The following is a 14,184-nucleotide window of genomic DNA, read 5'->3' as shown; positions in this document are numbered from 1 at the left end:
ACAGTTCATATTTCCACTTTAGAGAAAGGAAAATTAAAACTAAAAGAAGACAAAATAGATTCCATAACTAGCAAATATAAACTAGAGTTGTCTGTTTAGAATTCAAAACTCTTTCCACTCTGAAACATAGCAGGGCTCCCCAAACCAAGCTGACAATCAGGATCGATGGGGAAAGTTAAAAAAATTCTGAGTAAACAAGGAAAAAAGTTAAAAATAAATCAACATTTACATGAGCACCCAAATAAATGAAGCAAGAATAAATCTAATATGTATAAAAAACTACCTGAGGAAAACTATATAACTCTAATGAAAGGAATAAAAAACCCCTAAATAAATAGATATTCCAAGTTCATGGATAGGCTAGGATGATTCAATATTGTCAAAATATCAGTTCTTCCCAACTTGATCTATAGATTCAATGAAATTCCAATCTAAATCCCAGAAAGTTATTTTGTGAATATTGAAAAACTTATTCTAAAGGTTATATGGAAAAGCAGAAGACCCAAAATAGCTAACACAATTTTAAAGAAGAAAAATGAAGTTGGAGGACTGATGTTACTTGACTTCAAGCCTTATTATATAGCTCCACCAATGAAGAATGTGGCACTGGTGAAACAGGCAAACAGATCAATGTAAAAGAATAGACAGCCTGGAAACAGAGCCACATAAATGTAGTCTCCTGATCTTTGGCAAAGGTGTAAAGGCCATATAATTGAGAAAAGACAGTCTTTCAAAAAATGGTGCTGGAACAACTGGATATACACATGCAAAAATACATCTAGACACCAGCCTTTTACCCTTAATAAAAATAAATACAAAAATGAATCACCTAAATATAAAATAAAAAACTACAAAACACCTAGATGATAACATAGGGGATAGAAAATATAGATGACCTGAGGTACAAATACAACTTTTTAGATACAACACCAAAGACACAATCCATAAAAGAAATAGTTGATATGCTGGAATTACATGAAAAATTTATGCTCTGCAGAAGATATTGTCAAAAGCATGAAAAGACAAGCCACAGACTGGGAGGAAATACTTTCAAAATACTTATCTGATACAGAACTTTTATCCAAAAGATAAAAAAGCAGTCTTAAAACTTAACAATAAGAAACAAACAACCTGATTAAAAAATAGGCCAATGACCTTAAAAGACACCTCACCAAAGAAGGTAAACTGGTGATAAATAAATATATGAAAAGATGTTCCCTCAACATCATTGGGAAATGCAAATTAAAATAAAACTGCAATGCCATTACACATCTACTAGAAGTGCCAAATTTTAGAACACAGACAACACTAAATACCATTAAGGATCTGGAATAATAGGGACTCTTTTTCATTGTTGGTGAGAATGCAAAATGGTGCAGCCACTTTGGAACATAGGTTGACACTTTCTTAAAAAAACTAAATATACTCTCACCATACAATCAGACAATCACATGTTTTGATATTTCCCCAAAAGGAATAAAAAATGTATGTCCACACAAAAAACCTGCACACAGATATTTATGTTGCTTTATTCATAATTGGCCAAACTTGGAAGCAACCAAAATGTTCTTTAGTAAACTGGTACATCCAGACAATAAAATATTATTCAGCAATAAAAAATGAACTATCAAACCATGAAAAGACATGAAGGAGACTTTAATGCTATTACTAATTGAGAGAAGATTAATTAGAAAAGGTTACTTACTGTTTGATTCCAACTATATGACATTCTGGAAAAGGCAAAGCGATGAAGACGGTAAAAAGATCAGTGATTGTTAGAGGTTAGTTGGGAGTGAGGGATGAACTGATGAAGCACAGAGGATTCTTAGGGCAGTAAAACTAGCTTATATGATACGATAATGGTGGATACATGTTATTATACATTTGTGCAAATCCATTGAAAGTACACCAAAAATGAACACTAATGGGAACTGTGGGCTCTACGTGCTGATATTTCAGTGTAGGTTCATCCCTCTCCCCTCTGGTGGGGGATGCCAATGACAGATGTTAATGAGGCTGTGCATATGTGGGTGATTTGAGTATACTGAGAATAAATTTGGCTCAAGTTTGTTGTGAACCTAAAACTGCTCTTGAAAAATAAGTCTACTACAGAAAAAAGATTTTTGAAACCTTTCCAAGATTTACTGAATCAGAATCCTTGCTGTGGAGCCCTAGATTCTGCAATTTATAAAGCACTTTATGATTCTAATGATCACTATGGTTTTGAAATGACAGGCCAAAATTGCAATTGAAGCTAAATGTAATCAATTAAAGTTATGAAATGTTCAAGTAAAAATTGTATGAAGAAATTGAGACATTATGAAAGATGAGGGCTTAAAGAAAATAGATCCCCAAAATCTCATTATTAATTTACATTTGTATCCAAGTCCTGTTCAATATGTACATGCTGAATGGCATCCTTCTCAAATAACCAGTGTTATTTAAAAACAAGAAAAGATGATGCTGATGCTGTTGCTCCATGGACCACACTTTCAGTAGCAAGGTTGTAAACTGTCATCTCATTGAGGACAGGGTTCTTTTTGTTTCAGTCGCTTGGGTATATATCTAGTACATATCACAATTTCTGGAACACAGTGGGTGCTCATCATGTGTTTGATGAATGAATAAAATCTACCCTGTCTCTAGTCTGATGAAGGCCTTTTGTTTGTGCTTTTCATAACTTCTGTGATATGATACATTTTTCCTGGCATTTATAACAGCCTACTGAAGTAGAGCTTTTGTTTTTTTTTATTCCTTCTTTCACTAAAGATAAATTGCTTAAGAGCAGGGTCTATGTAATTTTCTGCATGTTCCTCAGTACTTAGGATAGTACTTGGAACATAAAAGACACTTAAAAATGTATCTCAAATAAATAAATGAGTTGGAAGCTGCAACTGATTTTCTATTGACCTGTATACTCTAACTCTAAGCATGATCACACATACTCAGGAGACTGGAGGAAGAGGTGCATACTAAAGGCAAAAGAGGAATAGGTGTCTGGGAGGATAGTCTGGAACAGAAATTCACATGCAGTATCATCATCCTTAGATCAGACAGAGGAGCTCAAAGGACTTGGCAAATGAGGAAATGTCTGTACAGAAGTAGATTCAGTACATTATCAGTTTTTATTTTCATTTGATGCTTTTTGTCATGAAAACAGCTAATCTGCCACATCAGAATACTTTAGGCCACCTCCAAGGTCAATACACCTTCCCAAAACTGGCACTGAATATAGTCTGGCAAGTCTGGCTTCTTAAAGTGAATTAGGTGGGCTCCCAAGAGAGACTGATGTCCTGGCTATATTCCCAATTCTTATACCTAAAGCCTTGGTGATAGTTCTCTGAAGACAGCCACTTCTTTTGTTCCTCTTTGGATTTGAGTCTAGCTTCCTGACCTGAGTCTTTTGTACTATTTCATATGCTGCCATCACCCATACCTGTCCTGCTACAACCGTTAGCTGTTTATCATCATCACCTTAACTATATTTTGATAGGTATGACATAAATTAAACCTGTGGCCAATGTCAAGGGTCAATTACTTAAGATTGCTTCAATTCATAACCCTTCCCTGTAAAAAAGGGTTTATGTTGACAGGCTATCTCAGCCTTTTCCAGAAACTCAGAAAGAGATAGCTGTTCATACAGGCCTTTCTCCCCGGCTGCTCTCTCTGAACTACTGTAGGCTTCCTCATCTCACACATGGTAGGTGGATACAGCTATCATTCTTACAAGAACAAAGAAAAAGAGTAGTGATATAAATTTGAGGGTTCATTTTCATATCCAGTGTAGAAAATGGGGGAAGGTCTGAAATTTTGCCTGGAAAGATGTGGACAAGAGTTAAAAAAACACTGTTTCTTGTTGTACCCATTTGGAGTTTCACATTTTAATATTTAGTACACTGGTAGCTATATGTACTATAGGTGTGTAACTACATTCATGAATATATAAATAATCTAGGTAGTACATAAATCTCTGTATCTAGGTGTAGATAGATATTTTAAACTTACATAGAAAATTCTTTGTAAGACCGGAGCGAGATATTTCTGTGGGTAACCAATTTAGTTGCTCTACAAAGAAAGCTGTCTTCCCTGGTTTATGTGCTAACTTCACTTGTTTTGGACAGCTCCTAGAGTCTTTCATTTGATCCCATTTAAGAATTGAAGGGGACTTTTGAAATGACTTTTGAAAGGTCCCTGAAATGTCTACTGGTCAGGGGTATCCAACCCCATGGCCCATGGGTACATGAGGCCCAGGTTGACTTATTAATGGAGCACAACAAAAAATCATAAATTTCCTTAAAACTTGTTTCCTTAGTGTGTGTGTATTTAATGTGTGGCCCGGGCAACTATATTCTTCCAGTGTGACCCAAAGATGCCAAAAGGTTGGTAACCCCTGTAACCCATCACGAGGGAAGCCAGAACCAGGCTCCCCCACCCAGGCCCATAGGAGGCAGTGGAAGAATACCTCTCTGCTCTCAATGAAAGGCTCCTCAAGAAACCATTCCAATAAAGTCTGTAAAGACAAGAACACCCGACCCCTCCTCTCTTAAGGACTTCCAGCTACTCCAACTGAAAATATAATTATCTGAGACACTCCCAGCGCTCCCATTCACTGCTTCCTTCGTGAGCCGCAGAAGTTAGAATTGAAAATGGAATCACGCCCTTTTTCCTGAGGAAAGGAAGTGGGAGTGACAAAACTCCATCTGACAGAGACCTTGATGTCACCGCGGCACTGGCCCAGAGCCCAGGCTGGGCCCCAGTTCCTCAGTCCCTGGTTCCTGCACACCCATTCTGCTTCCGAGGGCACCGTCCCCAGCACACACACACCCCAGCACCACTTTCCTCTGACGTCCATTCCTGAGCTCTGACGATCACCCCTTCCCGCCACCCTTATAAAGGGGACTTTTGTCAATAGTGAGATCTATCACAACCTCGCTGAGTTCCAGGTTCCCTCCGCCGGCGCCCACACCTATGAACTCTGCCAGCGCCCAGGTTCTTGGGGAAGCTAGGCAAGGAGCTGCTCGTGGATCCTTACCCCAGCTCCTGGCCCTGCCCCCGCCCCTTTGCACCCCCGCCCACACCTTCCCACCAGCACTCTTGCGCACAGGCGCGCGCGCACACACACACACACACACACACACACACACACACTGCACCTTTGCAGCCCCCAGCCACCGCTGTTCCCGGGGGTGACAGTCCCAGGAGCAAACAAACTGGCGGAGTTCTTCTCCGTGTTGCGACCACCCCAGGTAGGAGCAGAGCCGGGGAATCCCTGGTGCGTTGGGACTGCACTCTGGGACGACGCTGTAGGCGCGGAATGGGATATATTTCAGAGCAGGCAGACGGATGCGGTTCTCTTGCCTCTTCTTAGGGACACGCGGGCTATCCACTCCTTGGCACTCACGGTTCTCGGTTGCGAGGGACTGGAAAGTCTGGTTACAAGAGAGACAAAGTCCTTGCACTGAACAGATGGGCAAGGGAGCCCCCGGGCGAGACCCGAGAAAGAACTTCCTGGTTCGGTTGCTCACAAAGGCAGAGCCCATCAAGCCCACCGGGGCTTCTTTGGCTTACCCCGGAATCTGAGGGAGGTTAACTCTTTTGCCTAAGGTCTCAATAACCACCTGCATGCACAAATATTAGTTTCCCCCACAAACCTGCTTATGGAACTGGGTACATGAAATAGCCGAGGTCTCAAGGAGGGTGGGGGGATAAAGAAAAAGTAAAGGCGTTAGAACTTGACATCTCTCTTCTAAGAGTCTTGATTTTAATACTTCGACACTCTGTTATGTTTTTAAGGACTTGTGTATCTTTAAATCGTTTTCTTGTATATACCATTGAGGGGGTAGGGCAGAAATGAGAGGAACAAAAGACAGTGGATAGGGAAGAAGGTTGATCAAGATGTTAAACATAACATCTCCACTTGCTACAGAAACGTGAATTACAGGCACTTGTTGAAAATTGCAGTTGATGTGTTTTTGGAATGAATTTTTCTAAAGTTTTTGTTTTGTTTGTTTTGTGTGTGTTTTGTAGATATTTTCACTGCAACTTAGTTTTGAAACATTTCCTGAAATTGTTTGAAAGAACAGATAAAAAATGAATGAATAAATGAATCTGTTAGAATTCTCAGAGTAGCCTTTTATGATACACTTACCTTACTGAATAATTCTAGATCGAATAGTGTTCCAAAAAAAACAAATACAGACATATTCTTTATAATCAGTTTCTTGACTGAATTGCTGAGTTAAGATACAAGAAAAAGTTAATTTTATATCGAAAGAATTTATCAAACACAAAATGATTATATTTGTTACAAAGCATTTTAATCTTTTCAATGCTCAAAACAATGCTATATTGTTAAATAGAATAATATAATAGACACTTGTTGGTAACTGACATTTTAATATGTGATTTTGATGTACTTTTTCAAGTTGTAAATGATTTCTCATGAGCCAGCTGGTGTATTCCTCACCGTCTATGTGTGCTTGGCTGGTTTATATTGCATTACTGTATTTTCTTCAGAAATCTTAATGAAGTAGCCAGCTGTCGAAGATTCCAGACCCCCAGATAAAAATGGCTTTCCATGTGGAAGGACTGATAGCTATCATCGTGTTCTACCTTCTAATATTGCTGGTGGGAATATGGGCTGCCTGGAGAACCAAGAACAGTGGCAGCACAGAAGAGCGCAGTGAGGCCATAATAGTTGGTGGTCGAGACATTGGTCTGCTGGTGGGTGGATTTACCATGACAGGTAGGTTTAGAGCTCAGCTCCATCCTGCCCTCCCTCTTTGACTTCTCAGAGTGACAAAGCAAATGTTACTCTTTGTCCTTTGAGGATTCTTTGTGTTCATTATATATATAATTTTACATTTATTTAAAACAAAAGCTAAATAGTTTAACTCTGTAATATCTGAACAAAGCAATTTTATAATTAATCAGACAGAATATTAATGAAATAAACCTGGGCTATCTGGGCTGTTGAGTGGGTGGAACCAGTAAAAACAAAGAGGTAGAGGAAAGTGCAAAAGGGTCTTAGTCTTACAAGTTTTGTATCAATGCGATACAGTCAGCATCTCATCTTATTTATTAATACAGAAATGAAGTTATGACTTTGCACTAAATGATGAGTATCAATAAACACAAACTAGTGATGGTTTTAAACAATAAATCAATATGGGGGCAACACAATTCCAAATTGATTGATGCCCTGCTTAGAAACCTAATTCTCCCATTTCACAAACTAATTTCCTTACAGGAACACAATCACGTTAGTAATTCACAGCACTGAAAAATTTCCAGGAACTTTGATATACAAGGAAAAAGAGTCTATGGCATGCCTTATCACAGAATCCCCAGCCACCATCTGCAGCTCTCTCCCATTTGAGCTTTCTCTGTGTCAGGAGGGGCTGATATTTCTATCTTCCTTTGTCCAGAGGTGGTTCTGTTTAAGAGGTGAATTATTTCTCTTTTATATTTTTAGTCATTGAAAATATTTCTGAAAAACAATTTAAAATTATATTTGTAATAGTATTTAATACATATTTACTAACAAAATATATTTTACTTTAGGGTCTTACTAGGTTTTTAAACAGCATAACCCATACTGAAAGGAACTCTTGAGTGTTCATTGGAAAATATCCCATTATAAGTCATATCCAAATGATGCTCAGTATTAGTCCTAAAATGTCAATTTAAAATTATTTGCTCTCTGTGTGAAGTACCTTACCAAACCAATGTGTGAAGACTACGTCCCTGTTTGGCCACCTGAAATCTATGGTGTTTTAGAATAATTTGTGGACTGTAGATTGCTCTTTTAGATATTCACATTTTTTGTTAACTCTTAGACAAGTGTACATGGTTTCATTTGGTCTTTATGAATACCTTTATCTTTATATTTGAATGCTGTGACTAAGTGAGCACAGAGTTCAGAGTTAACAAAGACCAGAGTCAGGGCCAAACCCTGGACTTCTGAGAGCCACACCCAGGGCCTCTCCACAGTGTTAGCATACTCAGTCCTCTAGCTGGTTTGTCCTCATCTCTTTATAAATGTACACAGTTGTGAAAGGTCTTTTTTTTACCCTCTGTATATTTTTTCCAGTCACACGTATGTAATAATTGTATTGTGCAAAATATTTTCTATGACGCCTAATATGCAAAATCAGATAAATACAAAATCCAAAGAATAAAATTCATTCATTGAAATTTTAGCATGACTTTTCAGATGTTTTTTTTTTCTTAGTATCTACCTACTGATAGACAGTGAGCACAACTCTGTGTCTTTGTTTTCATTTTTCATTACAGTATTTCTTTTTTCTCCTAAAGATTCAAATCTGATACTGGTATTTGAAGAAGATTAAAACATTTTGATTATATTTCCCTTAAGTTTCTTCTGTTACACAGAAAATGAGAAAACAAAGCAAAACAAAGCTGGTTGATTTCACTCAAAAAACACTGAAGATAATAAATAAGCTGTTACATATCAAAGTAATTTGTTCATTGTAAATTATTATAATGTATTACTCTAATGTAACATTCTATTTATTTTTGTCCATCAAGATAATATTTTAGGTTTGTTCTTTTATCACCTAGAGTGATAATAGGCTGTTTTTAATAATCTATTCTATTTATTTCTCCTCTTTTAAAATTTTTATTGAATTTATTAGGTTGACATTGGTTAGTAAAATTATATAGCTTTCAAGTGTACAATTCTATAATGCATCATCTGTATATTGTACTGTGTGCTCACCACACAAAATTAAGTCTCCTTTCATCACCATTTATCCCCTGCTTTACCTTCTTCTACCTTTCCCCACCCCCATACTTTTATCTGTGTCTATGGGGATTTTTTCATTTTTTTTCCTTAGCCCTTTCACCTTTTTCACCCAGACCCCAAACCCCTCCCAACAACTGTCAGTCTGTTCTCTGTATCTATGAATCTGTTTCTGTTTTGTTTTCCAGTTTATTTTGCTCATTAGATTCCATATATACATGAAATCATATGCTGTTTGTCTTTCTCTTACTGGTTTGTTACACTTAAAGGCTGTTAAACTATACAGAAAAAATTGAATTATAATGTTTTTTTATAATGAGTCATGGTCTAGCTCAGTTTTAAAATTTTTTTAATCTCTCAGAACTGAAAATAATCTTGGTCAATATCATATTTCATTTAAAATCTGAACCATATTATCTAACCCTCGTCAGATCATTGATTTTATATTTTTGATAAAGAATAAAAAATTAAAAATAAAAATACATATAGTTTAAAAGTTTTTTTCTCATTTATGAATCTGACATGAAGTATACAAACATGAAGAGTAAATTCTGTCCTATAAGGTACTAACTTGATAATGGAGAGGCTATAACCATAACAGGTACCTAAGTCTCCACTTCTATATTATAATATTTGTGATCATTCAGGCATCAATTTTCTTTTTGGACTAGGAAGAAGAGACCTACACAGTGGAAAACGATTACTAATAAGCTTTGTGCTTGTAAGACCATCAGACCATTTACTTTTATGCAGTGAAACATTACAGTTCCAGTTGCTAGCAGAAACATGAAAGATGAAGTCTCAGGTCTAGTGCCTGTGAGGATTTGTTTCTTCAGGTCTTAGTTATACACCCAGTGAGGCTGGGATAGGTGAACCCTTTTTAAAATTTCAGCAGGGGCCTAGTTAGTCAAAACAAATACCATGTGATCTCACATGGTATGTGAGGTCTAGTTAGTCAAATACCATGTGATCTCACTCATATGTGGAATGTACTGAGCAAAAACTGACGGATACAATAAAACCAGAGACATGGATACATCCAACAGACTGACAGATCTCAGAGGTAAGGGGTAAGGGAGATGGGAAGAGACTAGCCAGAGAACATCTATGCTTATATACATAGCCCATGGACACAGAGAACAATGTGGTAAAGGCCAGGATGAGGGCTGGAGCTGGCTGGAGGGACAAAAGGGAGGGAATGGAGGACATCTGTAATAGTGTCTGTCAACAATAAAAAATAAAAATAAAAAAGTAAAATTTCAGCAGGGCTTAGAATGAAAAAGACAAATGACAGCCTTTATTTGTTAACACCCATGCAAAAGCTCCTATGAAGATGACCTTGGCTCCTAATTAATTACTTGCCCACTTTAGGATTTTGTACAGAAACTTTCCATCTAATATACTCAAAATTCCTTTGCAGAGAGGCCTTTTGATGTTAACCCTTTAAAAGTAGTATTAACTTCAAAATATTCTCTCTTCTTCGCTTTTTATTTTTTTAGACAGATTTTTGGCATGAATACAACAGAAAAGCTTGTTTTGTATAGTTTTATGTATGCATATATTCTAAAATTTTACTTACATTCAGTGAGATTGTAGAAAAGTTTTCAGAGTCAAATTGGATGATATAGCTTAGAATTCAGTTTCATTCATATATAAGCTTCTTACTAATCTACGTGCCTTATAATTTTACATGAATTCTACATAGGAATTATTTTAAATATTTTGGCTATTAAAATATATAAACTGCAGAAATGTAAATGTTCCTTTAACTTTAGTTCTTCAGCAAGAATCAAATATTATATTGTAATATCAAAGAAAATGGTAAAATTTGTATATCATCTTCAAACCTACTCAACCAAAATGTGTTTTTGGGGGGATTCCTTTACCTGCCCTTCAGCTATTATGTTATAGAAATTTTACTAAATAACATTTAAAACATTTATTATTCTCTATGAAATGTCAAATAGCTTACTAGAAGAGCCAGATTAGAACAAAGAATTGCAAGTAGATATGCATTCAACATGTTAAATTTTTCTGAATACTAGTCTAGGTCCTAATTATATGCAGGGTACTTGGGAAGAGAGTGAGAAAAAGTAATTTAAACTCACTTTAGTTAACCTTGGAGTAAATGTCATCTCTCCCCTTCCTTCACTCTCTTAACACTTTAAAGTAGTAAATAACTTAGGTATGATTTAAAGTTACTCTATTAATAAAAAGTACACACATGCACAACTACATATTTGCATGCATGTTCGTGTGTATGCACACACACACTCTTTAAGGACAATAGTCATGATCTACATGGTTAATCAATACAATTAAAACAGGAGAAACTCAAAATAAAGACACTTGACCCATGTTAGGAGACTGGGGGCAAAGTTATAGTTTTACTGAAAATGTAAATAGTCACATACTACATTGCATATGATCTCAGATTTTATGATTTAATAATGTCATTTAAAAGTGTCGATAAATGTTGATGACTAAATGGATTTAGAAGACATCTGGGGCAATCCTGTCCAAAAGAAATATAATGAGAGCCACAAATGTAATATTACATTTTCTACAAACTACTTTAGACAATGTAAAGAATAGTTGAATTGATGTAAATAAGGGAATGTATTTAACTTAATATGTTGCAAATGTTTTCATTTTACCATGTAGTCAATACAAAAAAAATTGAGTAATCCTACATTTAGTTTTCCAAACTAAGTCTTTTTTAAAAAGTTTTTAACATACTACACTTTTGAAATCCAGTGTGTAGTGTCGCAGATTCAATTCCCAGTCAGGGTACATGCCTGGGTTGCAGGCCATGACCCCCAGCAACCGCACATTGATGTTTCTCTCTCTCTCTTTCTCCCTCCCTTCCCTCTCTAAAAAAATGAATATGTAAAATCTTAAAAAAAAAAGAAATCCAGTGTGTAATTTACACTCGTAGAACAGCGCATGTGGACCAGCCACATTTCAGGTACCCAAATAGCCACATGAGGCTAATAGTCACTGTTTTAGAATGAGCAGGTCTCAGGTATTACAAGTAAGAGAATGTCTTTCCCTCAATTTTCATTCTATTTCAGCGACCTGGGTTGGAGGAGGATATATCAACGGAACAGCGGAAGCAGTGTATGTACCAGATTATGGTCTAGCTTGGGCTCAGGCACCAATTGGATATTCTCTTAGTCTGATTTTAGGTAAGTGAAAGTTCAAATCTCAGTGATTGACTCAATAAATCACAAAGAACAGGAATACAAATAAAAAGTGAAATAACAAGTCAAACAGTGTAAATAACTATTGTAGAAAAATGTTGCCCTGACTGGCGTAGCTCAGTGGATTGAGCGCGGGCTACGAACCAAAGTGTCGCAGGTTCGATTCCCAGTCAGGGTGCATGCCTGGGTTGCAGGCCATGACCCCCAGCAACCGCACATTGATGTTTCTCTCTCTCTCTCTCTATTTCCCTCCCCTCCCTCTCTAAAAATAAATAAATAAAATCTTAAAAAAAAGAAAAATGTTACCAAAAGTCTTAAGTAACTGCTACCAGAAATTAGTAACACATGCTTAGAATATTTGATCTCTTAAAAATGGAATATGTTAAAAATTCCTTGATATTATGGCTATCAGAACAGTAATTTTTTAACATTATGATTTTTTTCTTTAAAAAATGGTGTGGATATATCATTAAAAATTAATCACCTTAAGTGTACCTGAATTTCTTTTTGTAAATCAAACTAATAAAAAGTCAAGAATTATGTATAATAGTGTTACTAACTTATTTTTGTACTTAAAAATACTTTTATTAAATCCAAGCCTGGCTGCCATAGCTCAGTGGATTGAGTGCAGGCTGCGAACCAAAGTGTCACAGGTTTGATTCCCAGTCAGGGCACATGCATGGGTTGCAGGCCACGGCCCCCAGCAACTGCACATTGATGTTTCTCTCTCTTTCTCCCCCACTTCCCTCTCTAAAAATAAATAAAAAAAAAATCTAAAAAAAAAATCTTGTGCTTACCCAAACTATCTAAATACTTGCTATGCTAGGTGATGCATGAAGGCATTTTAGTAAATGCTGTGCTGCTCCATGTTTTTTAAATCTACCTGCCTCAGACACACTATTCAATTGTTCTTTGGATGCATACAATGACAAATGTATTAAGAAATATGCCTTTGGTTGCTAAACACTTCTTGGTTCTATACTCACATGATACTATTTTAGACTGGTTCTTCAACATATATTAAGTGTTCTTAAAATTTTATTTCCCTCTAGAAATTATAGCATAATAAAGAATATTACATTATGAATTTGTTATTTTCTCATAAACACTTGTTTCATTCCTTTTAGGTGGTCTGTTTTTTGCAAAACCTATGCGTTCCAAGGGATATGTGACCATGTTAGACCCATTTCAGCAGATCTATGGAAAACGCATGGGTGGCCTCCTCTTTATCCCTGCACTAATGGGAGAAATGTTCTGGGCAGCAGCCATCTTCTCAGCCTTAGGTAAGAACTAACAAAACATTGTTCTTCCTGAATCTCTGGCTAACTGAACATCAGATACACAACTTCACTTCCTTCGGTCACAGGTCAGACCTCCCCAGCCTCTTTCTCCAAGATTAATGCACCTCCCTGCTTACAGTTCTACATGACTCCTGTAGTCTCCATATGGTAATCACACTTGTTCTTCTAAAATGCAAGCCTTATTATGTCTCTTTCCTTTTTAAAACCAAACTTTTTAACCAGGCTCATAGGCTTCTCATGACTTAGCCTCTGATTCTCTCTTTCTTATTCCTCTCTCCTCCTTCCTTTTTTCATAACTGTACTCCTTCTCTCTTGCCTCTGACACTTCCCAAGCCCTCTGCCTTAGACTCAGCTCTCTCTTCTTTCTCATGTCTACCTAGCTAACCAAGAACTGTCCTCTTCTCATAGATGTCACTTTCTCAAGAGCAGTCATCTTGAACTTGCTAATGTCTTTCCTATGGACACAAAGAATTTTGTTTTCAATGGACTTATCACTTTGTGTGATTATGTTTCTATTTCATGCCAAATTTTCAATCTCACAAAAAATACAAATTTCTTGAAGGGAGGATTTGTGCCTTGTTACCAGTTGTAATCCTATCACAAATGAATGAGTAAACCATTTATTGGCTGTTTTCTTCAAAAGAGAAAAAGAAAAAGAATGTAACATCCTTTCTTGATGTATTCACATTGCATGGCAAAGTACTGGGTTATAGACATGTTTAAGATCTAGAAAATAATCTTAGACTCTTTAAGGTCTAACTCATTACCAAGATCAATTAATGCTAGGGGCAACCTGTTATTGGTCCTTGGGTTCTTGGCCCACTTACAAGATTTAGAAAACAAGAGATTTCAGTGGGATCATGGGAAATATTTAGGGTCAATGTCCTCCCTTTTGATCAAGGGGAAATCTAAGTCA

The 14,184-nt window shown here is 36.6% G+C and overlaps 1 protein-coding gene across 1 annotated transcript in view; it reads left to right on the top strand.

Moving 5' to 3' along the window:
• Positions 1 to 5,147: 5,147 nt before the first annotated feature.
• Positions 5,148 to 14,184, top strand: part of SLC5A7 (solute carrier family 5 member 7) — a 30,445-nt gene continuing 21,408 nt past the window's right edge. The window contains exons 1-4 of the mRNA XM_045841719.1: positions 5,148 to 5,246; positions 6,517 to 6,745; positions 11,839 to 11,952; positions 13,095 to 13,250. Of these exons, the coding sequence (XP_045697675.1) occupies positions 6,568 to 6,745; positions 11,839 to 11,952; positions 13,095 to 13,250 (448 nt within the window). The 5' untranslated portion in view covers positions 5,148 to 5,246; positions 6,517 to 6,567. The remainder of the gene's footprint in view (positions 5,247 to 6,516; positions 6,746 to 11,838; positions 11,953 to 13,094; positions 13,251 to 14,184) is intronic.

The sequence above is a fragment of the Phyllostomus hastatus genome, unplaced genomic scaffold, assembly GCF_019186645.2.
Source record: "Phyllostomus hastatus isolate PE091 unplaced genomic scaffold, TTU_PhHast_1.1 phas_contig_37, whole genome shotgun sequence".
In the NCBI taxonomy this organism is placed as follows: domain Eukaryota; kingdom Metazoa; phylum Chordata; class Mammalia; order Chiroptera; family Phyllostomidae; genus Phyllostomus; species Phyllostomus hastatus.
Note: the sequence above shows the minus strand (reverse complement) of the source record. Positions and strands in the feature narration are given on the sequence as shown.